The sequence below is a fragment of the Balaenoptera ricei genome, chromosome 15 (assembly GCF_028023285.1).
Source record: "Balaenoptera ricei isolate mBalRic1 chromosome 15, mBalRic1.hap2, whole genome shotgun sequence".
NCBI classification, from domain to species: domain Eukaryota; kingdom Metazoa; phylum Chordata; class Mammalia; order Artiodactyla; family Balaenopteridae; genus Balaenoptera; species Balaenoptera ricei.
Genome location: NC_082653.1, coordinates 80,251,780 through 80,279,228, shown reverse-complemented (window position 1 = coordinate 80,279,228; position 27,449 = coordinate 80,251,780). Strand labels below are relative to the sequence as shown.

At 45.0% G+C, this 27,449-nt stretch overlaps 1 protein-coding gene across 2 annotated transcripts in view; it reads left to right on the top strand.

The window, feature by feature from the left end:
• The window catches only part of HIP1 (huntingtin interacting protein 1), a 152,846-nt gene extending 132,115 nt beyond the window's left edge, over positions 1-20,731 (top strand). For both annotated transcript variants that reach the window (XM_059896524.1, XM_059896525.1), the window contains exons 21-32: positions 30-137; positions 219-355; positions 2,051-2,161; positions 2,937-2,995; positions 3,397-3,490; positions 10,312-10,412; positions 11,101-11,206; positions 12,657-12,780; positions 13,229-13,290; positions 16,046-16,154; positions 16,919-16,992; positions 17,343-20,731. In XM_059896524.1, coding sequence (XP_059752507.1) covers positions 30-137; positions 219-355; positions 2,051-2,161; positions 2,937-2,995; positions 3,397-3,490; positions 10,312-10,412; positions 11,101-11,206; positions 12,657-12,780; positions 13,229-13,290; positions 16,046-16,154; positions 16,919-16,971 — 1,064 coding nt within the window. In that variant the 3' untranslated portion in view covers positions 16,972-16,992; positions 17,343-20,731. The remainder of the gene's footprint in view (positions 1-29; positions 138-218; positions 356-2,050; positions 2,162-2,936; positions 2,996-3,396; positions 3,491-10,311; positions 10,413-11,100; positions 11,207-12,656; positions 12,781-13,228; positions 13,291-16,045; positions 16,155-16,918; positions 16,993-17,342) is intronic.
• Positions 20,732-27,449: the final 6,718 nt, after the last annotated feature.

Here is a 27,449-nt window from a genome sequence, read left to right as displayed (position 1 = left end):
TGAGAAAGTTTCCTTTAAACTCCTGGCAGATATCAGTGGGCTTCTCCACTCGGTAACCCTCCTGGCCCACTTGACCAGTGACACCATTGTTCATGGCAGCACCACCTGCCTTAGAGCCCCGCCAGAGCCTGCCGACTGTAAGTACCAGGGTGAGGGGTCACCACCACAGCACGGGGAGCAGGGGGCCTTTAAAAGTCTCTGTCGCCTTGCCTCTGCAGCTCTGACCGAGGCCTGTAAGCAGTATGGCAGGGAGACCCTCACCTATCTGTCTTTCCTGGAGGACGAAGGAATCATCGAGAATGCCGACAGCACAGCCATGAGGAGCTGCCTCGCCAGGATCACAGCCATTGGCGAGGTATCATCAGTGTTATCCCTGGGAAGGTCGTTTTTTGGTATGAGCGCTGGGGATTTCTTCAGGGATCAGTGATGTTCTAAGCCAGTTCTTTCTGTACTTTAAACTTGACTCTGGAAAGTAGAGTTAGAACTGTAAAACTTGACCTTCTGAATGACTTTCCAGTTATATTTAATTCACTAGATATTATTAATGGAGAGTCTTCTGTGTGATCATCACCGTGCTAAGCAGTGTCAAAGAAGGATGAGCACAGTTTTCCTGTTTTTAAGGGTTTTTATCTAGCTGGGCAGGTAACACCTAAAATGAAGATAATATATTTATTCACTCAATAACGATGTAGTGACTGTGACCTATGTACAGTGAATTGTGCCAGGTGTAGTTCTACAGGGACGAATAAGGCATGGCCTCCCTGGGGAAGAAAAATAAGGAAATCAACCTTTTTTTTTTTTGGCTGTGTTGAGTCTTAGTTGCGGAATCTTTGTTGCAGCACACAGGCTTCTCTCTAGTTGTGGCACATGGGCCGCAGAGCATGTGGGCTCTGTAGTTTGTGGCACACGGGCTCTCCAGTTGTAGTGCGCAGGCTCAGTAGTTGTGGCACGTGGGCTTAGTTGCCCCGTGGCGTGTGGGATCTTAGTTCCCTGACCAGGGATTGAACCTGGGTCCCCTGCATTGAAAGGCGGATTCTTAACCACTGGACCATCAGGGGAGTCCTGGAAATCAACCATTTCTATACAGTGTGATACAGATCTATTTAAGGAGTACAGTGCAAGGCAGCTTCTAATTCCTAGAATAGTAGGAATATTGCCACCTAAAATAGTGGGAATGATAAATTCAGAGAAGGAAGAGACCAGGGCCAGAGGTCATATCCTCATCATCTCTCATTCGAACTCCGCCGAGTGGCTTGCAGGATCTTAGTTCACCAACCAGGGATCCAACCCCTGGCAATGAAAGCGCAGAGTCCTAACCACTGGACCGCCAGGGAATTCCCTCATCTGAATTTTTTTTTAATTTATTTATTTTATTTATTTTATTTTTGGCTGCGTTGGGTCTTCGTTGCTGCACGCGGGCTTTCTCTAGTTGCGACGAGCGGGAGCTACTCTTCGTTGCAGTGCGCGGGCTTCTCATCACAGTGGCTTCTCTTGTTGCAGAGCATGGACTCTAGGCGCATGGGCTTCAGTAGTTGTAGCACGTGGGCTCAGTAGTTGTGGCTCGCGGGCTCTAGAGTGCAGGCTCAGTAGTTGTGGTGCACGGGCTTAGTTGCTCCGCGACACGTGGGATCTTCCCGGACCAGGGCTCGAACCCGTGTCCCCTGCATTGGCAGGTAGATTCTTAACCACTGCGCCACCAGGGAAGCCCTGAAGGTGTTTTTAAAGTACCTCCCAAGCAGCAAATACAGTCAGTGCTGCACAATGGTGGGGTCAGGGTCTGAGCGGCTGCAACTGAATGGCCTTGTGGGGTTCGACAGGGATGGCCTTCTGGAAAGAGGTGGGTTCTGAGTGAGAATAGAGGCGGGAGGAGCGTGGAGTTGCAGAGCTCATGTGGTAGAGAGTTCCAGACAAGTCCCACCACGGCGTGCAGAAGTGTGTTACGTGGTGGGACCCTCCTACCTTCTGCCGTCATGTGGGGGTTACCTGTCCACCACGGGAGGGTAGAGAGGAGGTCAAAGGGTCATTTCCGCCTTCGTGATGCTGTTCACAGGAGCTCCTGCCCAGAGGCCTGGACATCAAACAGGAGGAACTGGGGGACCTGGTGGACAAAGAGATGGCTGCCACTTCCGCTGCCATTGAAACCGCTACGGCCAGAATAGAGGTATGGAAGTCTCTGCAGGATCACCTGAAGTGATGCCATGCAGCTACCTTTCGGCAGCATTGCCCGCTGGGTATATCTCAGCCGTTCTCTGCAGAGCCCCCTGTAAAACAAACCAAAACCCAAATCCCCTGGGATCGCTGAGGTACAGAAAATAGAAAGTTCTCCAAGGGAAAATGAGCAGTTTCCTCAAGGATCACATACTTTGGTGTCAGGCCATCCTACATTCGAGTTCCAGACTGACTGCTAAGTTATGTTAACCCCGCTAAGATTTGGCTTCCGTTTCTATATGATGGTGATGATAACAGTACCTTCCCCAGAGAGGTGTTGTAAAGAGCTCAGTGAGGTAATGTACATGGATCTCAGTGTCAGGCACTCAGTAAACCAGCGGTAACTGTTGTCTCAGGGAAAAGCTGAGCGGGCACCGTTGGAAAGGTCACATATTACTCCTTTGATGGAAGACTCAGGCAACTGCCTTGGTGTGCTGCCTGCCTCGAGGACCTGGTACCAGCTGCCCCTGTTGGCATGGTGCCGTAGCTCTCAGAGTTCTGTGCACGTCAGCCCACGTGCCAAAATGTCAAGACACAGACTGTAGCTCCAGCTGCCTCCCACTGAGTAGATCGGAGGTCTGGGTTCTTTTCCTGACTCTCACGAGGACATGGGTGGGCACTTCTAGGTTTCTCAGCTACTGCAGGATGTTGGACCCCAGGTGTAGCAGGACACCAGTGGGTTCTCAGTACCTGTGATGTACTGAGAAACTCTGCTTCTTTTTTAATAGGAGATGCTCAGCAAATCCCGAGCTGGAGACACAGGAGTTAAATTGGAGGTGAACGAAAGGTCAGTCTGAGCGGCGTGGTGACACCTAGGTGGTCAGGATCCGTCTTTCCTGCACTGGATCATACTGATTAGAATAGAACATTAGCCGCCACAGGGAAGGGCTGAGTCTATGGAATTGTCAGTATCAGTATTAATGATGACCATGATATCAATATTGCATTATAGAGGAAAGAAACCCCAAGAGTCACTACTTACCTATTCCTTATGAAGAAGATCCACAATCAAGTCTCCTCTCTCACCCACCTTTCCTTCAGAGCTTCACCTCCAGAATATTCCCTGCCTTTTTTCCCATCCCAAGTTTGCCTGTGTTCAGGAGAGAAAAAGAAAACAAGTCTTCCGCATTGTTTTTGGTATCTGTTTTGTGTCCCTGACCTTTTTGTTGTTGTTTTTGCTTATTGCAGGATCCTTGGCTCCTGTACCAGCCTAATGCAGGCTATTCAGGTCCTGATCGTGGCCTCAAAGGAGCTCCAGAGAGAGATAGTGGAGAGTGGCCGGGTAAGCGTGGGTGAGGGCCCTAGACAGAGCAAACATCAGTTACTGATTCCCAGCTCAGTGAGAGCTGGAGTCTACTTGATACACATTCAGTGAGGTCTAGGTGTGCTGCCGTCCAGCCATGTGTGTCCACCTGAGGGCACAGCTGCCACTCCCATGGACGTCAACAAATGCTATGGAAAGAAGCTGGGGTATGGCCAGGTCCCCAGAGGGCAGTCGGCCAGAGCCTCCAGCGGCAGGCTCATTCACCCCGGTGGACGTCACCGGAACCTGCCATGGAAGCCCAGTGCGCATTGCAAGTCTGGGCTCTCGGAGGAGGGAGTGAGGACTTTTAAAACCAGGCAAATCAGCAATGCCAACCTGGCACTGACTCTCCACTATAGGCTCTGCCCGTGTCTCTTTCTGTGCATGCGGGATCTTGGTTCCCCGACCAGGGATCGAACCCGCACTCCCTGCAGTGGAAGCGCAGGGTCTTAACCACCGGACCGCCAGGGAAGTCCCTGCCATCTCTTTCCGACAGCAGTTAACTTGCAATGATTCAGACAGACTCTGCCTCCATCCCTTGTTGACATCATCACTTCAGTTATCTTGCTTCTTTGCTGGCGTCATCAGCCTCTTTTTTCCTTTCTCACATCCCTTTGTGCAGCTGCAGCTCAGGAGACAAAGGTCCAGAGAGGGGGCTATGAGCCTAAAAACAACCTATAAAGAACAAAGCTATACCATTTACCATGTGATGTTACAGTGAAATGACTGACAGTTTTCTAGGAAGCAGGGTCTCATCAAAAGTAAAATCTGCCAGCACCCTGAGTTTGAACTTGTCAGGTTCCAGAATTGTTTAATATTTTGATGAGTAAAATGTTTCTGGCTCATCATAAATGTATGGCGGAGTAGAAGGACGTGCTCTCACTCCCTCTTGTGAGAATACCAGAATCACAACTAGCTGCTGGACAATCATCAACAGGAAGACACTGGAACTCACCAGAAAAGATACCCCACATCCAAAGACAAAGGAGAAGCCACAATGAGATGGTAGGAGGGGTGCAATCACAGTAAAATCAAATCCCATAACTGCTGGGTGGGTGACTCACAGACAGGAGAACACTTATACCACAGAAGTCCACCCACTGGAGTGAAGGTTCTGAGCCCCACATCAGGGTTCCCAACCTGGGGGTCTGGCAACGGGAGGAGGAATTCCTAGACAATCAGACCTTGAAGGCTAGTGGGATTTGATTGCAGGACTTCGACAGGACTGGGGGAAACAGAGACTCCACTCTTGGAGGGCACACACAAAGTAGTGTGCGCATCAGGACCCAGGGGAAGGAGCAGTGACCCCATAGGAGACTGAACCAGATCTACCTGTTAGTGTTGGAGGGTCTCCTGCAGAGGCAGGGGGTGGCTGTGGCTCACCATGGGGACAAGGACACTGGCAGCAGAAGTTCTGGGAAGTACTCCTTGACGTGAGCCCTCCCAGAGTCTGTCATTAGCCCCACCAAAGAGCCCAGGTAGGCTCCAGTGTTGGGTTGCCTCAGGCCAGACAACCAACAGGGAGGGAACCCAGCCCCACCCATCAGCACTCAAGCAGATTAAAGTTTTACTGAGCTCTGCCCACCAGAGCAACAGTCAGCTCTACCCACCACCAGTCCCTCCCATCAAGCCTCTTACATAGCCTCATCCACCAGAGGGCAGACAGCAGAAGCAAGAAGAACTACAATCCTGCAGCCTGTGGAACAAAAACCGCATTCACGGAAAGATAGACAAGATGAAAAGGCAGAGGGCTGTGTACCAGATGAAGGAACAGCTCTACAACAAATGCTAAAGGAGCTTCTCTAAGTGGGAAACACAAGAGAAGAAAAGGACCTACAAAAACAAACCCAAAACAATTAAGAAAATGGTCATAGGAACATATATATCGATAATTACCTTAAGCGTGAATGGATTAAATGCTCCAACCAAAAGACACAGGCTTGATGAATGGATACAAAAACAAGACCCATATATATGCTGTCTACAAGAGACCCACTTCACACCTAGGGACATATACAGACTGAAAGTGAGGGGATGGAAGAAGATATTCCGTGCAAATGGAAATCAAAAGAAAGCTGGAGTAGCAATACTCATATCAGATAAAATAGACTTTAAAATAAAGAATGTTACAAGAGACAAGGAAGGACACTACATAATGATCAAGGAATCAATCCAAGAAGAAGAGATAACAATTATAAATATATATTCACCCAACATAGGAGGACCTCAATACATAAGGCAACTGCTAACAGCTATAAAAGAGGAAATCGACAGTAACACAATAATAGTGGGGGACTTTAACACCTCACTTACACCAATGGACAGATCATCCAAAATGAAAATAAATAAGGAAACAGAAGCTTTAAATGACACAATAGACCAGATAGATTTAACTGATATTTATAGGACATTCCATCCAGAAACAACAGATTACACTTTCTTCTCAAGTGCGCACGGAACATTCTCCAGGATAGTACACATCTTGTGTCACAAATCAAGCCTCAGTAAATTTAAGAAAATTGAAATCATATCAAACATCTTTTCTGACCACAACGCTGTGAGATTAGAAATGAATTACAGGGAAAATAACGTAAAAAACACAAACACATGGAGGCTAAACAATACATTACTAAATAACCAAGAGATCACTGAAGAAATCAAAGAGGAAATCAAAAAATACCTAGAGACAAATGACAATGAAAACACGATGATCCAAAACCTATGGGATGCAGCAAAAGCAGTTCTAAGAGGGAAGTTTATAGCTATAGAAGCCTACCTCAAGAAACAAGGAAAATCTCAAATAAACAATCTAACCTTACACCCAAAGGAACTAGAGAAAGAAGAACAAACAAAACCCAAAGTTAGCAGAAGGAAAGAAATCATAAAGATCAGATCAGAAATAAATGAAATAGAAACAAAGAAAACAATAGCAAAGATCAATAAAACTAAAAGCTGGTTCTTTGAGAAGATGAAAAAAATTGATAAACCATTAGCCAGACTCATCAAGAAAAAGAGGGAGAGGACTCAAATCAATAAAATTAGAAGTGAAAAAGGAGAAGTTACAACAGACACCACAGAAATACAAAGCATCCTAAGAGACTACTACAAGCAACTCTATGCCAATAAAATGGACAACCTGGAAGAAATGGACAAATTCTTAGAAAGGTATAACCTTCCAAGACTGAACCAGGAAGAAATAGAAAATATGAACAGACCAATCACAAGTAATGAAATTGAAACTGTGATTAAAAATCTTACAACAAACAAAAGTCCAGGACCAGATGGCTTCACAGGTGAATTCTATCAAACATTTAGAGAAGTGTTAACACCCATCCTTCTCAAACTCTTCCAAAAAATTGCAGAGGAAGGAACACTCCCAAACTCATTCTACGAGGCCACCATCACCCTGATACCAAAACCAGACAAAGATACTACAAAAAAAGAAAATTAAAGGCCAATATCACTGATGAGTATAGATGCAAAAATCCTCAACAAAATACTAGCAAACAGAATCCAACAACACATTAAAAGGATAATACACCATGATCAAGTGGGATTTATCCCAGGGATGCAAGGATTCTTCAATATACGCAAATCAATCAATGTGATACACCATATTAACAAGCTGAAGAATAAAAATCATATGATCATCTCAATCGATGCAGAAAAAGCTTTTGACAAAATTCAACACCCATTTATGATAAAAACTCTCCAGAAAGTGGGCATAGAGGGAACCTACCTCAGCATAATAAAGGCCATATACGACAAACCCACAGCAAACATCATTCTCAATGGTGAAAAAGTGAAAGCATTTCCTCTAAGATCAGGAACAAGACAAGGATGTCCACTCTCACCACTATTATTCAACATAGTTTTGGAAGTCCTAGCCACGGCAATCAGAGAAGAAAAAGAAATAAAAGGAATACAAATTGGAAAAGAAGAAGTAAAACTGTCACTGTTTGCAGATGACATGATACTATACATAGAGAATCCTAAAAATGCCACCAGAAAACTACTAGAGCTAATCAATGAATTTGGGAAAGTTGCAGGATACAAAATTAATGCACAGAAATCTCTTGCATTCCTATACACTAATGATGAAAAATCTGAAAGAGAAAATAAGGAAACACTCCCATTTACCACTGCAACAAAAAGAATAAAATACCTAGGAATAAACCTACCTAGGGAGACAAAAGACCTGTATGCAGAAAACTATAAGACACTGATGAAAGAAATTAAAGATGATACCAACAGATGGAGAGATATACCATGTTCTTGGATTGGAAGAATCAATATTGTGAAAATGACTATACTACCCAAAGCAATCTACAGATTCAATGCAATCCCTATCAAATTGCCAATGACATTTTTTACAGAACTAGAACAAAAAGTCTTAAAATTTGTATGGAGACACAAAAGACCCCGAATAGCCAAAGCAGTCTTGAGGGAAAAAAACGGAGCTGGAGGAATCAGACTCCCTGACTTCAGACTATACTACAAAGCTACAGTAATGAAGACAATATGGTACTGGCACAAAAACAGGAACATAGATCAGTGGAACATGATAGAAAGCCCAGAGATAAACCCACGCACCTATGCTCAACTAATCTATGACAAAGGAGGCAAGGATATACAATGGACAAAAGACAGTCTCTTCAATAAGTGGTGATGGGAAAACTGGACAGCTACATGTAAAAGAATGAAATTAGAACACACCCTAACACCATACACAAAAATAAACTCAAAATGGATTCGAGACCTAAATGTAAGACCAGACACTATAAAACTCTTAGAGGAAAACATAGGAAGAACACTCTTTGACATAAATCACAGCAAGATCTTTTTTGATCCACCTCCTAGAGTAATGGAAATAAAAACGAAAATAAACAAATGGGACCTAATGAAACTTCAAAGCTTTTGCACAGCAAAGGAAACCATAAACAAGATGAACAGACAACCCTCAGAATGGGAGAAAATATTTGCAAACGAATCAACGGACAAAAGATTCATCTCCAAAATATATAAACAGCTCATGCAGCTCAATATTAAAGAAACAAACAACCCAATCCAAAAATGGCCAGAAGACCTAAATGGACATTTCTCCAAAGAAGACATACAGATGGCCAAGAAGCACATGAAAAGCTGCTCAACATCACTAATTATTAGAGAAATGCAAATCAAAACTACAATGAGGTATCACCTCACACCAGTTAGAACGGGCATCATCAGAAAATCTATAAACAACAAATGCTGGAGAGGATGTGGAGAAAAGGGAACTCTCTTGCATTGCTGTTGGGAATGTAAATTGATACAGCCACTATGGAGAACAGTATGGAGGTTCCTTAAAAAACTAAAAGTAGAATTACCATATGATCCAGCAATCCCACTACTGGGCATATACACAGAGAAAACCATAATTCAAAAAGACACATGCACCCCAATGTTCATTGCAGCACTATTTACAATAGCCAGGTCATGGAAGCAACCTAAATGCCCATCGACAGACGAATGGATAAAGAAGGTGTAGTACATGTATACACTGGAGTATTACTCAGCCATAAAAAGGAACGAAATTGGGTCATTTGTTGAGATGTGGATGGATCTAGAGACTGTCATACAGAGTGAAGTAAGTCAGAAAGAGAAAAACAAATATCGTATATTAATGCATATATGTGGAACCTAGAAAAATGGTACAGATGAACCGGTTTGCAGGGCAGAAGTTGAGACACAGATGTAGAGAACAAACATATGGACACCAAGGGGGGAAAGCTGCAGGGGGGTGGGGATGGTGGTGTGATGAATTGAGCGATTGGGATTGACACTGATGTGGATAAAATTGATGACTAATAAGAACCTGCTGTGTAAAAAAAAAAATAAAATTCAAAAAAAAAAAAAGAACAAAGCTATATCTGCTTTGGTGGCACTTTTTATCAGTCTGAGAGGTGATGTTTTCTGCCCCCAAAATAGAAAGAGGGACTGAGCAAGGAGTATCTGTAGATTCTCAGACTGTCAGGTACTTCCGAAGCATAAAAGCATTTTAAAATTCCAAGTAGGAATTATTATATTTTTCTTTCAGTTTTATTGAGATATAATTGACACACAGCGCTGTATCAGTTTAAGGTGTACAACATAATGCTTTGACTTATGCATATGAATCGATTATCCCAGTAAGTTTAGTGAACAACTGTCATCTCTTATAGATACAAAATGAAAGAAATAAAAAGTTTTTTCCTTGTGATGAGAACTCTTAGGATTTAGTCTCAGTATCTTTCATGTATAACATACAGCAGTGTTCATTATATTTATCATGTTGTACATTACGTCCCTAGTACTTATTTATGTTATAACTGGAAGTTACACCTTTTGGCTCCCTTCCTCCAATTCCCTCCCCCACCCGTCAGCAATTATTTTTTTAATCACTCACTGTGTACTCACTGTCCTCTTTTGGCAAATCACAGAGAGCGGCTAGACTCCCCTCAGATCATAAGTTATTTGTATATACATATAAATAATATATATATTCTTATATATACAATATAGAGATATTGGGATGTGATAGAAATGCTATAGGCTTTGGAGTCAGAAAAGCCTAGGATTTATTTCCATTTATTTCCTGCATATCCTTAGGGAAAGTATTTTTGCCTCTCTGAATCTTAGTTTTCTCATCTTTAAAAATGGGAATAATAATGCTCACCCCTCGGGGTTACTGTGAAGACTGCATGGGATAATATATATAAAAGCACCTGGCACATAGTAGGCACACAATAAAAGATAGCTAATATTATTTTTCACTTCCCTAGGGTACAGCATCCCCTAAAGAGTTTTATGCCAAGAATTCTCGATGGACGGAAGGACTTATCTCAGCCTCTAAAGCTGTGGGCTGGGGAGCCACTGTCATGGTGTAAGTATCCATCCATCCCAAGGCTCCTCACCTTCACCCTGCTTTCCAGTGATCCACCCCAGAGAACAACTAAGGGGAAAAATCTGCCCCCTAGAAATGAACTGTTGATAGGGAAGTTAATAGGACTGAAAGTTTAAAAGGGAGTCTGGGTCTGAATATAAGAAGATGTGGTACATATATACAATGGAATATTACTCAGCCATAAAAAGGAACGAAACTGGGTCATTTGTAGAGACGTGGATGGACCTAGAGACTGTCATAAAGAGTGAAGTAAGTCAGAAAGAGAAAAACAAATATTGTATATTAACGCATATATGTGGAATCTAGAAAAATGGTACAGATGAACCGGTTTGCAAGGCAGAAATAGAGACACAGATGTAGAGAACAAACGTATGGACACCAAGGGGGGAAAGCGGGGGGTGGGGGTGGTGGGATGAATTGGGCGATTGGGATTGACATGTATGCGCTAATATGTATAAAATAGATAACTAATAAGAACCTGCTGTATAAAAAAAAATTAAATAAATTTCAAAAAAAAAGGAGTCTGGGTCTCCTGGAGCAACACAGGGGTGGGGCATGCAGGCTGGGCTCCCTGCCTGCCAGGGTGATGAGAGTGATCTAAAGGTGAGATCATTAGGGGTTGCAGCTGGCAGTTGCATAACCCGTCTGGTTGTCTCCTGACTCTCAGGGATGCAGCTGATCTGGTGGTACAAGGCCGAGGGAAATTCGAGGAGCTGATGGTCTGTTCGCATGAAATTGCTGCTAGCACCGCCCAGCTTGTGGCCGCATCCAAGGTAGGGCCTGTGTTGGGCTCCCCAGGACACTGTAAGTTCTGACTGGGTTAGAAAGTATACCTGGACCATGGCACTGGCCCCAAGAACTGATTATTTATCCAGCATCCAGGTAAGTTGAGTCCCAGATAAAAATTCTGCCTCCAAGGGTCCCCTAAAAGCCTTTCGGCAGGGAGCCCCTCTAACCCACCTCTCCACGTGCATGCCTTTTGGCTTCATCATTTTTATTGCAAGTGGCCTTTAAGGGTTCAGCCATGCCGACCTCTGATGAGCAATCGTACATTCAAGGAGCGCTCAAATAAGGAAAATGCTGGCCCAGTAAGCTGGTTACCTGGCTTGGCTCTGCAGTTCCACAATTAATGTCTGCCTCTCTTCAAAAGGGTCCAGGGCTTCCCTGGTGGCGCAGTGGTTGAGAATCTGCCTGCCAATGCAGGGGACACGGGTTCGAGCCCTGGTCTGGGAAGATCCCACATGCCGCGGAGCAGCTGGGCCCGTGAGCCACAACTGCTGAGCCTGCGCGTCTGGAGCCTGTGCTCCTCAATGGGAGGGGCCGCGATAGTGAGAGGCCCGCGCACCGCGATGAGGAGTGGCCCCCGCTTGCCGCAACTAGAGGAAGCCCTCGCACAGAAACGAAGACCCAACACAGCCATAAATTAATTAATTAATTAATTTAAAAAAAAAAAAGGGTCCAAATTTGAACCATCGCCCCAGCTAATCCTAATGCAAAGCTCATCACCAAAATCCTTCCATGAGTTGTAGAGTTCCCCGGGGAGTGTTCTTTTACTGTCCTTATTTATTGTTGTCCCAAAATAAGTGATAAAGCTAGAGTTCGAGGCCACCAAGCAAATAAGCCAGGAATGATTGTTTTTTTAATTTATTTATTTAATTTATTTATTATTTTTGGCTGCGTTGGGTCTTCGTTGCTGCGTGCAGGCTTTCTCTAGTTGCAGCAAGCAGGGGCTACTCTTCGTTGTGGTGCGCGGGCTTCTCATTGCAGTGGCTTCTCTTGTTGCGGAGCATGGGCTCTAGGCACGCGGGCTTCAGTAGTTGTGGCTCGCAGGCTCCAGTAGTTGTGGTTTGCGGGCTTCAGTAGTTGCGGCTCACGGGCTTCAGTAGTTGTGGCTTGCAGGCTCTAGAGCGCAGGCTCAGTAGTTGTGGCACACAGGCTTAGTTGCTCCGCGACATGTGGGATCTTCCTGGACCAAGGCTCAAACCCGTGTTCCCTGCACTGGCAGGCAGATTCTTAACCACTGCGCCACCAGGGAAGCCCCAGGAATGATTTTTGATATTAGAGAGAGATGCCAGGAGTTGACCCCCTAGGTAGCGATTTTTGAGAAGTTGATTGGTGACCACAACAGAGCCCATATATTTGTCAAGAACCATCAGACCGACTATCTGATTCCATCCTTGCTGCTCTATGTTGTGTGACCCTAAATCTGCTTGGTCCTGGCAGGTGAAAGCGGATAAGGACAGCCCAAACCTGACCCAGCTGCAGCAGGCCTCTCGGGGCGTGAACCAGGCCACCGCCGCAGTTGTGGCCTCAACCATTTCCGGCAAATCACAGATCGAGGACACAGGTAGCCTTTCAGAAGCAATGCTTTTCTCGTCCATCCTATGTGGCTGCTCATTACATTCTTCTCCACGATTCCGATTTCCCACAGTCCTGTTTCCAAATTCTCTCTTATTTTTCATCTTTGTACATTCAAACTTACCTTCTCAAAAGTTGAGACACCACATAAGCATGCTATTGATGACTCTAGGGACAGGCCTTAGCTAGATTTTCCATTTGGCTATTTCTCTGAATTCAGAGAAATGACTCCACAGGCCTGATTGTCCACTGGGGTGGGGTCTGACCCTAGTTACCCTGTCATTGCCTTCCTCCCTCTCCACCCCTCACTTACATTCACGCGTGTGTTGGTAAATGACAAACCAAGCATTTCAGCAGAGCGTTGGCACCAGCCGCCTCTCAGGTAAGTGTCAGCTGGGGTGTCATTCGACAAGACCGTCCTATTTCCATCATTGCAGACAGCATGGACTTCTCAAGCATGACGCTGACCCAGATCAAACGCCAGGAGATGGATTCCCAGGTAGGAACTCCCATCTCTAAGTCTGGTCAGACTCTATTGCTTATGACACTGACCCCAAATATTATTCCCATGGGGAGAAGTCAGAGAGAAACTCGCGGGGGAAATGAACACAGAGGTACATATCACCCCAAGAATGAACGTAAGTGATGCTGGAAGAAACAGCGGAGGTGGACAGAGGTGATTAGTAAAAATCAGAATCTTAACTCTTGCCCACCCGTCTTAGTCTGGCATCCCTCAAAATGTTATCAGCTCTCTCCTAAGCAGACCATAAACTGGTATTTAATAGTCTTACATTGACAATTTTTTGAAAACTTCCAATATGAATTATTTGTATATGACCTTCAGTTTTTTTTTTGAAAAGTCAATCCACTGTTAACCCATCAAAGGCAATGCCATTTCTCAGTTTTAGTAAAGTTATGCCGTGCAAAATAGGATCCTGGAAAATATCTGACATCCTTGTTCTAGAATTTCTGGTCACAGGCCTGGGGTAAAGTCCAGATTGAGACTGGTGAAGTCTATAGGTGGGTCACTCAGGACTTTTAGGAAAAGTCATGTGCCAGATGTCTGTAGACACTGAAAGAACTGGGCTGAGGCCTGAGTCTCCTCCACTTACACCCTCCTGTTTACTGTTCTCATCCCATCCCTCTTGACTTTAAATACCATCTATATGCCGATAAATACCCCATTCTTCTCCCCAACTTAGGTCCCCACGTTCTTCTCTTTGAGCTCTGTACTTGCTCAATTGCCTACGTGATGTCTCCACTTCATGTCCAAGAAGTACAGGCATCCAGACTTAATGTGTCCAAAACAGGTCTCTTGGTTTCCCTCTCACCCAAATCTGTCCCTCCCCTGGTTTTCTCCATCGCAGTAAATGGCACCACCACCACCCACCTGGGTGCGGAGCCCCAAACCTGGGAGTCATCCTTGGTTCCTCTCCCTCCCCCTCCACATGCAACCTACCAGCAAGTCCTGTCAACTCTCAGTCTCTAAAACATAGCCTTAACCTTTCCACTCTTCCATCTCCCTAACCTAGTCTAAGCCACTGTTTTCTCTGCTGAGCTACTGCAGAAGCAGCTCACCTATATTGTATGCAAGTATGTGTTTTAGAATTATCCCGTGGCGGGGCAGGGAGAACAGGAAAGAGTATTGCTGAGACAAGTCTGGCCACGAGTTGGTAGTTGATGGAACAACATGAAAGGCACATGGTGGGGTTCACTGTACCAGTCTCCATCCTTCTGTATATGTTTTACATTTTCCATAATAAAAAGTTTAAAAAGCAAAAAATACGAGCCACCTTACTGAGTCTAGTTGCTTCCACTCTGCCCATCTTCAATGCATTCAGCCTCGACATATTGTAAAAATGTAAATGACGACATGTCAGTTCCGCATCTTCCACTGGCTTCCTTTGGACTTGGAGTAATACCCAGACACCTTCCCCTGGCCCGTGGGCCGCAGGCGTAATGATCCTTGCCTATTTCTCCAACCTCACCTCATGACTCTCTCCCGGTCGAAAGTTACTTCCTGAGAGTAGCCTTTGCTGCTCACCCTTAGTCTTTATCACTAAGTCGCCCTGTGTCATTTGCTTTATGATCGGGTCTTTTCTTGTTCATTAGTTTGTCTCTTCCCCCCATGAGGTAAGCAGGGACCTTGTGTGTCTGTGCACCACTGTGTCTCCAGCACCTGTAACAGAGCCTGGGGTCCATTATGGGTGCTCAGCAAATATTTCTTGCAATAATAAATAAAATAATTAATGAGGAGGAGGAATAGCCAAGAACCAACCCTTCCTTTAGCGAGATTGTACCTTTTCCTGCACAATAATAACCCTAAGTTATACCAACCCCTCAAAAATGCCAGAACCATTGTATTTGGTTCCTGCCTAGACTTCCAGAGAACTGGGGTTGAAGGAGATGGGTTACAACTGGATTAGAATGTATCATATAGATAGACTAAACATGAGAGTTGTCCTTTTCTTTCCATTGTTTCTCTTTTTATTTATTGAAATAGAGTTGACATACACTGTTAGATTAGTTTCAGGTATACTACCTAGTGATTTGACATTTGCATACATCACGAAATGATCATCACAATAAGTCTAGTAATCATCTGTCTCCATACAAAGTTATTACAATAATACTGACCATATTCCTTATGCTGTATATTATATCCTGTGACTTATTTATTTTATAACTGGAGGTTTGTACCTCTTAATCCCCTTCACATATTTCACACCCCCCAACCTCCCCTCCACTCTGTCAACTACCTGTTTATTCTCTGTATCTGTGAGTCTCTTTTCATGTTATTTTGTTTGTTTTGTTTTTTAGATTCCACATTTAGGTGAGATCATATGGTGTTTGTCTTTCTATGACTTACATCACTTTTCAGAATACCTTCTAGATCTATCCATGTTGTTGCAAATGGCAAGATTTTGGGGTTTTTTTTAATAGCTGAGTAGTATGTTTTTAGTTAGTGATTTATCAGAGGAACGTAAGATAAGCCCTACTCCCATTTAGGCATTTGGACCGTAAAGTATCATTCATTTCCAGTAGAGGGTCCCAGTGAGAAAGCATAAAAGCCATTGGGATAGATGGATGAACGAGAGGATGGAAAAATTAGAACAGAGACAAGGGTGAAATTGAGGACTGGGTAAGCGATGGATAACACAGACAATGAGTCCTGGCCCACAGAGGAAAGGGATTAGGTTGACGTGAGACCGTTCTCAGGTCCCTGCTCAAAGCAAAGGCCACTTTCCCCACAGGTTAGGGTGCTGGAGCTAGAAAACGAACTGCAAAAGGAGCGTCAAAAACTGGGAGAGCTTCGGAAAAAGCATTACGAGCTCGCTGGTGTCGCCGAGGGCTGGGAGGAAGGTGAGCCTGGCCGAGGACTGGCACAGCCCCCAGGGAGGGAGGTGGGCGGCTGCTGTGTGATGAGGGCCTCCCCCTCCCATACAGCGGAACCAGGAACTTCTCCCTCCTCCCTTCTATTCACAGGGCATCTTTTTTCTCCAGTGGTGAATAACCCGCAAGCCCCAAACTGGGGTACACTGTGGTGAATAGAAAGCTTTTGTGGTCATCTTTCAAGACCTGAATGTTGACCAGTAGACTGAATGGTCACTCACTCACCCCATTGCCTTCCAGACCCAGTTAGCCTGGTTTTTCTCCCCAGGAGTTTAGTTTCAGGCCAGCATCAAGTTGAGTAGTGAATGAATGAATAGTGGTCAGTGAAGGTCCAGCAGACAGGGCAAGTGAAATCCAAGCTTCTGGCTGCCTAGAGCCAGCGATGGGTAGCAATGGCGAGAGATAGAAAGGGTCAGGAGCTAGAAACAGTGTGGAGTGGAGTAAGGTTCACCCCACCAGCCCAGGGACTCTTGGTCGCCCAGAGTCTGTGCGGGCTGCTTTTCTGAACATCCAAAGGGGCCAACTTGATCACAAGCAAGATCGTGATTCTCATTGGGCTCACTGACTCTGGGAACCCAGAACAGATGCCGCCCAGACATTCCTGGACACCTGACCCAGGAATAGGTGGTTATGATAATGTATTTTAGAGCCCACCCTGGCGGCCGTTTCTGTTGGCTAGATGAGTGCGTGCGTGCACCAAACACTATGAAACATAACTGACTGTTGTCTTTTAGGAACAGAAGCATCACCACCTACGCTGCAAGAAGCGATCACCGAAAAAGAATAGAGTCACACCGACATCCCACAGGTCAGAGTGTAAATCCTTGCTGCCCATCTGTGTGTGTGTGTGACTCCCCCAGTCACGGGCCAGACCCTGGGGGTCCACGCCACGCCCGTCATCCAGTGCTGAGGACCTGCCCGGCCTTCCAGAGACTCCCTCCACAGCCCATGTTCTGTGTTCTTTCACTACCCCCGCCGACCGCCAAGAAGAGGGGAGCCCAGGGCCACCCTGACAGAGGGGACCTCCTTCCAGGTCCTGCCTGTTTTACCCCCAACAGTTGGTGTCCTTGTTGGGGGGTGGGGTGGGAGGCTTGTTGCTACCGCTGTTGAGCTGGAGAGCAAAGATCTTACGCGTTTTCTTTTCTGTTTTCTTCTCAGCCTTTTCCGTTTCATCATTTGCACAAACTTGTGAACACTGGGGGACTGGTGGATTCCAAACCGTGACCCGACCCTGAGGCTGCACGGAGTCGGAAGAAGAGTAGGAGTGTCCTGGCTGAGAACGCCAAGGCAGTGCCCCCCTCTTTTGGCAGTTCCATGGATTCCCACTGCTTCTTATGGTGGTCGGGTCTTTTTTTCCCAAGTTTCACTCACATAGCCAACACTCCCAGGGGATCGCCCCTGAAGCCCTGAGCTATTGGGGGCCCCTAACCACAGCAGCTCACAGCAATGGTGCTGCCTAGGCTTCGCCACGGTGCTCCCCGCCGGCCCCCCGAGCCAAGTGTCCTGCTGAGCGAGTATGGGTCGGCCGAGGCCACTCCCCGGGGTCGGGCGGAAGGAGAGCGAGTGCCTTGCCTTCTAAAGCTGGAGCCCAGCCGAAAGCCTCTGCCCACCTTCACAAGTGAGGGGCGACAGAGAGAGGGAGAGGAAGGGTGCACACAGCCCAGGTCTTCAGGAGACCACCTTTCTTGGAAACTCCTTGTGACCGGGCTGAAAAGCCTTATCCCATGCTTGAACCCAGCCGGTGAGAGTAGCCACACTTCCTCCCCCCAGAAGGAATCTTCCATGGCCCGTCAAGTTGACACCTCCCTTCATACCCAGGCAGGGCCCTAAGAGGGAACACGTGAGGGGTTTCCAATCCCTTTCTCCAAATGTCTGCCTTGGCATCCTCTTGAATCTCAAGAAGATAGTTCCGTGTTCTACCTAACCAACAGACCCAGAAGATCAGGCCAACTTGCTCCCAGCAGGAAAGACCCTGGGCTTGGTTTGGTACCTTGACTATTATGACTAATCCCCATCAGCAGCAGTGCTGGCAGCAAGCAGGATTTCAGGTGTGACTATGGCTAGGCTTGCGTTGCTGCCTGAGTACATCCGTCTTCAAGAATCGGAAACAAGACCTAGAGGCCATCCCGATCTGTCATTGCCGGTTTGGATCTTGAAGCAAGAAAGTTCCTCAGAGCATCTGGGTCAGGGAAAACAAGAGAGGGGGACTACTGGCTCTGACCCCTTCCAACCACACATCCCGGGCCCTGGCTGCCTTGTGGACAGGATGAGGACAGAAGGAGCATGAACGATGTCCTGGGGATGGGCAGCCCGCCAGCACTTCTTCACCTCCAGATGGACCCCAGCATTTAAGTGACCTTCCCATCTTGGACAAACAATGTCTTCCTTTATCTGTAGCGATTCATAGGTAGTAGCCAACAAGCACTTCCCAGGACCTGTCCCCAGGGACCATTGCTGAGTGTCGCTACGTGACAGGTTGTGAGACTCTCGTTTGATCACTGTGAATCAACTTTCTCTCCTTCCTAAGCCCCCACCGCCAACTCCCTTTCTCTGCAATTTCTAACTAGGGCACTCAAAAAGCTGCGTCCCATTAGCTCAGATTATGAGACTCAGACGTGTGATCTCCATACTGGGCTAACGAGATAGCAGCAGTGGAAATTGACCGGTCTTATGTTTACTGCTTCTTTGTGCCCAACTATTTTTCCACCCAAGCCTCAGAAGGAATGATGTGTAGCACCCCTGGCCCAGCTGTGCCAGTTAAGCCAATTGGTGTGTTCTCAGCGTGGGTCAACATTTCCAAAGGTGGCTGGTCCTCACTTCCAGAATCTCAGCCATTCAGACTATTGTGCTCCAAATTACCAATGGGGGAAAAATCTAGTATATGGGACCAGATTAGGATTCCCTGAGTAACACTCCCTCTAAAAAGAAGCCACAGTCATTTTTAAAACCTTCATGGGCTTCTCCGGAGTAATAAAACAGTTAAGAAAGCACTTAAACAGGAACACAGGCTAATTCAGTCTCACATGAGGAAATATATGTCAGAATTAGTATAATTACTTTCATAATCGCTTGACTTAGAAGCTAGTCCGTTCTCTAGTGCAAATCAAAATGTCGTACCTTGGCTACTCTAAAAATGAGTGTGCTATCCTGGGTGTGAAATGCCTTGGTTAAAACAGGAATCACATCCTCAGGCTAAAAATGAACCTCACAGCCTTTTAAATTAGTCACTGAGCATCATTCGTGACTTGAGTCTCATGGGTCAGTGTAAATGGGTCAGAGCAAGGCAGGACAACAATGAAGTGATGGCTTAGGGTTGACGAGAGGCCGAAATACAGCTGTATCCAGTATTTTAATTGTGTAGCACAGTGTCTCATATCTCTAGAGTAAGGAAGGATATGAGTGTACATAATAAGGAACAAAAATTGAAGGAAAGACCTACCTTTGTGGGGTTATTTATATCTGAGCACGGAGTTTCAATGAGACTCGAATTTAGATTGTTTGCTGATTCTGCTGCCCACAGCAGGATCCCTAGGATCCTACCTGAATTTGAGTCCCTGACCCAGTGGCTGGAAGAACCACTGTCCAGAGCATCCTTTCTTGGAAGTGTCTGGGCTGCCAAGGCAGAGAGCAGGGTTTACACCGGGTACCACGGGGATCACGAGCGCGTGTCTCCAGGCCGGTTGGTTTGCTTCGGCCTCTCACTGAGAAGCCGGTTCTGGGCTCACACCTGGGTGCTGCTGCCTGCTTCTTGGGCAGCTCCTTAGTCTGGATCTCCTGGCTCCACTTACCTTGGTCTTTACCAAGTGGTGATATTCTTGCTACCTTCTACCACCTTTCTGCGTCTCTGGAAATCCTTTCTGCCAGTGAAAGCCTTCAGTCCTGGCATTGGCCTTCCAACCAGACTGGCTTTGCCCTCTCTCCACCATCCTCGGTCCTCCAGAGACCGCGCTGCCTGTTGCATAGAAAACCACCACCTCAGGCCTGCCAGCCATCAACACAGCAAACCGGGCCAGCTGTCTACTGCTCACATCTCCCAGGTCCAGACCAAATACAGGATTAGCAACCCACAGTGGCAACTTGGCCTCTCACCCCAGGAGCCAAAGCAACATGAAACAATTGGTCAAACATCGTTGGGTCCGATTCTGAGAGTAGGTGATTTCCAGACATGTCTTTCAGGTGACCCTCAACTACCTCAGGTTTGAAGGCCCTAAATTAGGCTGATTACTACTCACAGGGACAAACTGAGGGGGTTCAGATAAATCTTGGTGATAATGCAATTGTCTCAAACTTACAACAAACTCTCACATTTAGGTTTTCAGGGATGGGATTGGGTTTTTTCTTCTGTTTTTAACCTTTTCCCCAATTTTCCATTAGAATAGTTCCTATAAATGAATTTCATTTTTCACTGAGTGCCTACCTTCCCAGGGCAGGTAGCCACTGGCTTTGTTTCCTTCCAACAGTACTTTTATTATGGTATTAAGACTTTTCTTTGTATAATACATTGCATCTGTGTTTTCAATTTTTCAATAAATATTTCAACCTGGCAATGGAGAGTAGTGGTGATAACTGACCAATCAAAGTGGTTTTGAGGTCTGGGGTTTCAGTGAAAAGCCTACATTTATATCCCAAGGTTCACTGAATCCACTTAGCTCTGCACCTCTGGGACTATGTCTTAAAAACAGGACATTTTCTGAAGCGTAAAACTATTGCATTTCCCTTGCTACTCTAGAAAAAAGAAACATTAGTTTGCACCCCTTAGCACTTTTCCATCCTCTGTACACTCTCTTGTCCTTGGGAGTGATCAAACAGACAGTGTCTAAGTGTTCAATATAGTACTGTAATTTATCTAGAAGGCCAGGTCACTGCATGAAATCTGGGGTCTTGAGCTATGGATATTCCCTTCTCCACCCTAAAGATGTAAAAATAATCTGCCATCTTAAAAATGCATGGGGCAAATTCTGCTCAGGGCCAGAAGCTGCCAAGCATAAGGGGATTCAGAGCAAGCCAGTCACAGCTACCAGAGGATCTGCAGAGGGAGCTGACAGAATGGGGCCGACTGCATGGTGACTTTCCCTGGCAGGATCGTCTGTAACCTCATGCTGCCAGTGTGTTAAGCCCAGGGGACCTGCAAGGGAGGAAGGGAGATGGGGAAGGCCTGGGGTTGGCAATCAGGAGAATTGCCCAAATGACTCATAAAGGACAGAGAGAATGAAGCAAGCCATCGGTAGAGTCTATAACTAAGGAGGTCAAATAACCAGGAAAACTGAAGGAAAATAGTGTTGAAAGTGCCCAGTGGGGAAGATGATCTGGATGAATACAGAAAATGGGAAACACTTGCCTACAGCTGTGTTTTTCTGCTCTCTCTAGCAGGATACAAAGGTGAGCCCGCTCCATTTGAAGCCCCGCTGATAGAATGGACGGTTCTTGCTCACAGCCCTCTTGCATGTCACTCCTGGAGCTTGAGTGTGAAACTGAGAGGTCCAGAAAGCCAAGCAGAGGACTACCTGGAGAAAACAGGGGCCCCAGGCTTTGAAGTGCCTTCTCCCGAAACCTGCACATGACGTTGACCAGATGCCCCAGAGGCTCTGGTACTTACCCCCTTAGGGGTCTTCCCAGGGCCCTGTGGCCAGGCCCCAGTTCTAAGAGGGCAGCCTGGGTGGCTGGTCACTCTGGCCAGTGGAGTATTTCTTGCGGGGAATCGTGAGATCAGGCCACCAGAATGTTTTATGGCTAACAAGCCATAGAGAAGGAAGGAGGGGGAGTTAGGGTTTATACAGACAGGAGCCACATTTGTTTGGGACCCAGGGGTGGCCCTGGCAAAGTGAAAATGAACAAAGGGTTGAAATGGGCAAGTGGGAGGGTAGCCTAGATGAAATTGAAGCCAAGGGCATATAGCCAAAATATCCTACATACTATACTGTTGTGATTTAAAGCCAGTGAGGTTTAACCTTGCTCACCATGGCTGTACTCAGCCTCTAACACATTACCCAACGTATGTTTAAACATTTTGGAGTGAATGAACTCTTTTTACACCACATGCTTAGTTATACACATATTTTATGCATCCGTTCATTGCGCAGGCTCTGAAATTTCCAGTGAAGCCTTTCCGTTCCCTGTCCTTACATTAACATATTCATTAGTCGTTGTTAAGTGTCTACTCTACCAGGCACTGGGAACACGGTGGAGAGCAAAAATAGACATGGTCCCGCCCTTCTGGAGCTTACAGGCTACAGGAGGAGACAAACAGGACAATCAAATAATCACAGTAACAAGTGTGTAACGACAACTGGAGGAAGTGCAGTAAAGGAACGGGACAGAGTTCTCTGAGAGCATGTAAGGATGCCACTTGGGTGGGGTACAAAGGGAATTTCGTTTCTACCTGGACTGTTCTCTTTTGATGGGGTTCAGGACATGCTACCCCCAAATATAGCACTTTGGCCTATGGAATATTTGAAACTGAAGGAAGTTGAGAATGGCATACGGAGGAGGGACTTTCTGACCTTCCTCTGAAGCAGATAATGTGAGAGGTGCCCTCCTTGTACCCAGAGGAAAGGAACCTCCTTATCTCCACGTGAGGGATGCCGAGAGGAATCTGAGCAGACCTCGCTGTTTCCCCAGTTTCCTACGCTCAGCTCATGTCCTTTCGTCCTCTCCCATTTTCCCTTAATTCTCCGCTCTTTATCCAATCGAGCATAAAAACACTCAGGTGTGACTGCCTCTTTAGGTCTTCATTCCCTTATGAAGGCTCCCACATCACATAGAACTTACATCAAAGACATTTGTGTGCTTTTCTCTTGTTAGTCTTTTGTTACAAAGGCCCCAGCTGCGAACATAGAAGGGTAAAGGGAAATGACCTTTTCCCTCTGTTATAGTTTCTGGCAACCACAGAGGGATGGCTGGGACACCTCATTGGATCTGGGGCCTGTAGATAGGATCCTGGGAAAACTAACCAAAACCAGTGAAAGGTAAGAATGTACTACCAAAGTCAGCTCTCCCGGATCTCCATCTGTAGGGCCCAGTTGAGAGAGCAAGGTAAAAAATATCTCCTTGTCCCTTCCTTTTCAAATTCAGATTAGCACGAGAAAAACATTTGTCAAAATTAATTCTTTGGATTGTGGGACTTCCCTTGTGGTCCAGTGGTTAAGACTCTACACTCCCAATGCAGGGGGCCCGGGTTCGATTCCTGGTCAGGGAACTAGATCCCACATGCATAACCCCAACTAAGAAGTCCGCATGCCACAACTAAAGATCCCACGGGCCGCAACGAAGATCCCATGTGCCACAACTAAGACCAGGCACAGCCCAAATAAATAAATAAATAAATATTTTTAAAAAATTATTTGGATTGTGACTCTGGTTAAATTTGGTTTGGGGGACCCATTGGTTATTGATCTTGCTCTCCTGTTTGTCAGCTCCTGCTTTCCTGTTTGTCTTGTTTTGTGTCCTGGGGGCTTGTCTTGGCTTTCCTCCTGCCAAAGCATGAAAATTGTCAGTTCTTGCCTGTGCAGGAGGCCAACCAGCGGGTAGGGTCCCCAAGAATATGGCTGCACAGAAATGTGGGCTGCACCTCATTTGCAGCTAACATCCTGCCAATTGTTCCCAGCTCTCTGGGGGAAACAGTGATCTTTCTTTCTTTCTTTTGGCTCTCTTTGGGAGTGGCTCCAGATCATAGGAGGACTGCATACTTGCACCCTCTGTGCGGAGGCCTCTTGTGTCCTCTGTTAAGTCATAAACAGCTTTTACTGGTTTTGGTTTTGAGTCAGTTGGCATAGGTATGACTTTGGTTTTAAAAAAGGAAAAAAGGAGGAGGTAGTCAACACTGCCAGGAATATTTGTTGTTTATCTCAGCTGATGATAAGATATTTGAAAGAATTTTTTTCAAGGGGAGTTCCCTGGCGGCTTCATGGTTAGGACTCGGTGATTTCATTGCCATGGCCTGGGGTCAATCCCTGGTTGGGGAACTAAGATTCCTGCAAGCCGCACCAAAAAAAAAAATTTTTTTTAACGAGCTCTGTTGTCAGAAGTTGGCTTAATTGGAAGCTCATATTCAGACCCTGATAGGAGCTGTTTTTTAAGGCGTCTCTTGTTTGTGTGGCCCTGCTGCTCCCTGGGAACTGCCGTCAACTGAAACCCCCTTCTCGAGCCCCTGCCAACTGTGTGGTGCACCAGACCTGTCTTCCTCCTTCTTCTTTTTTTTTTTTAATGTTTTTTTAATTTAATTTTATTTATTTATTTGCGGCTGCATTGGGTCTTCGTTGCTGCGCGCGGGCTTTCTTCTAGCTGTGGCGAGTGGGGGCTGCTCTTCGCTGGGGTGCGTGGGCTTCTCATTGCGGTGGCTCCTCTTTTTGTGGAGCACCGGCTCTACCCGCACAGGCTTCAGTAGTTGTGGCTCGCGGGCTCTAGAGCGCAGGCTCAGTAGTTGTGGAGCACGGGCTTAGTTGCTCCGCGGCATGTGGGATCTTCCCAGACCAGGGCTCGAACCCGTGTCCCCTGCATTGGCTGGCGGATTCTTAACCATGGCGCCACCTGGGAAGCCCTGTCTTCCTCCTTCTTGTTGACATGATGCTGCTGAGGATAATTGGATCGTCACTGGATTCTTTGGGAAACATAAGATCTCCCCGAACTGGCCCCTCTTCAACCTCTCCCTTGCCATTGCTTCTGCTTCTTTTTCCCCTGTGCCTTCTTTGATCTTCCATCACTTCCCTTGAGTCCTCTGCTGTGACTCCCTTCAAGCCCCTGGCTCCTCCATCCTTCTGTCCACCTCTGCCAGACCTTGTTATACACCAGCCCCTCAGCCACTTGAACTTTAGGCCCCTGCTCTCAAGGGACTGAGGGTCCCCCAGTAGCAACTACCTGAGGCTGAAAAGGAAAAAGGCTAATTGCAAAAAGGCTGAATATTTTATCCACTCAGATGAGCTTTGGAGACATCCAGACAGCCGCTAGATGTCTCCTCAGTCACTCACCTAAGGCGTAGTTCTCAGCCTCCATAAGATTACCTGTCAGGTCAAGTGAAAATCCTAGAAACTTGCTCCACAAATATTGATAAAAAGAATTAGCCCTCATATTGAGCAGGTAACCTCAACTTGTCCCATTTGCCAGAAACGCAATTTGGTTAAAAATATAAAGTAGGTATAGGGACTTCCCTGGTGGTCCAGTGGTTAAGAATACACCTTCCAATGCAGGGAACGTGGGTTCGATCCCTGGAACTAAGATCCCACATGCTGCGGGGTAACTAAGCCCGTGCACTCTAGAGCCTGCACACCACGACTAGAGAGAAGCCTGTGCGTCACAACAAAGATCCTGCGTGCCGCAACTAAGATCCAACTCAGCCAAATAAATATTTTAAAATATATATATAAAGTAGGTATAAACCAGTGAGTTTGTATTACTAAGTTTTACTGACTCATGCTTAAAATTATAAAATGAAAGCTCTAGGATCACTGCATTTGTCTGTATGTGTATGTCTATGCATGTATGTTATGTATAGGTGATATTTTTCTACCTTTGGATGGTATTACCAAATTAGTTATAAAATCCATTAAAGAAGTTCTATTTGAATTGGCTTAGAGATAAATGAGTGAGAAGTATAGAAACTAACCCAATTTTTTTTTTAAGTTCACATGATCTGGGATAAATATTTGGTAAATAAAGCTAGTCTTAAAATTGTTGGCAAAATAAAAATGGGCATGTCTTTGGAGTTGTCAGCATTAAATATAATGCAGACATACAATTTTTTCCTACCTAGGTTTATACTAAGTCAAACAAGCTTAAGTTATCTCTACTAGATACTTAAGATTATAAAACTATAAATCCAACCTAAGAACAATATTCACAATAGAAATGAATTGCTTGATGTGTCAAGCATGGCAATTTAAAAAAAATTATGTTTAACTTTGAAGGCTCTTTGCTTCTGCGATATTTTTGATACGTGCCTGATTTGTCAACAAGAAAAATAGCTTGAGATGATGGCTAGCTTTGTTTATTGTCTCATGACATTTTCACAAGCAAGTCAAGCATTGCTAATTCAAAAGTGTTAAGAACAAGAGAATTAAATAGACACGAATGAAAGAAGTTTATAAATAAACTTTTCAACAATAATTTTGTTTTCTAATATGTCTACTTAAAAATAGGTTCAAAAACCTTTTGACAACTTGAAACCTTAAAGCTGTTCTAAGTTAAGTGATATTCAAGGAATATCTAGATCATTTCCAAATAAGGTAAAATACTGAAACGTTAATTGCTGACCATAAGTTTATATATTTGGGGCTTCTTAAATTCTACAGAGACAAAAGATATTCGGGTTTATTAGTGAACATGAATTTTGCCACATGGAAAATTGTACTGTGACAACAAGATCCTACTGTATAGCACAAGGAACTATCTTCAGTATCCTGTAATAAACCATAATGGAAAAGAATAGGAAAAAGAATATGTATATATACGTATAACTGAATCACTTTGCTGTACACCAGAAACTAAGACAACATTGTAAATCAACTATACTTCAATTTTTAAAAATTGAAAATTGTACTATAAGGAAGCATATACCCATAAAAAATTATGAGAGTATATTTGTAAAATGTATTAATCTTCTACAGAATGATAGTATGTGGCAGACAGTTCACAATTGCTTACTTCCTAGTGTTCACAGAAAAATAAAGATTATTAATGGGTAAAAATTATAATCAACATATGTAAATGAAACTACTAGAAACCATAAGGATGAAGTGAAACAGCTATATATGCCAAACATGCAAAGTATGAAGGACATATTTTTGTTAAGGGAAAAAGAGAAATTCTGTCCTAAAATAGAATGACTGGTTGTTCTAGAATGAGGTGGAGGAAAAGAGTAGGACAAAACCTAAATGGATTTTTTTTTTTAATTGTTGAAGATTTGTGGGAAAGGAATCTTATTTTGTGTGGTCAAAGCTGGCTAAGATTGGACAGATTTATTTATAAGGTTTCTTTTTTTTTAATTAGCTTTAGTGTTAATTGTACACTGATACACACCTAAAATTTGGTTTTCTCTCTCTGTTAAAATGACAGATTTCGTAGATTATTGGTCTGTTCTTAATAAGAAATTGTAAAAAAAAAAAAAAAGAAAAGAAAAAAGATTTATCTTTTAAGTAATCTGCCTGGGAAACCAGATTTTGTGTTTTGTAATTATTTTCTGTGCTTCATGCTGTCTTTATCAGGTCTTTGATTGAGTCTTCTCAGTATCAAAAGAGCTAAGTTTTGTTCACACCCATGTGACCTTCTGTATTT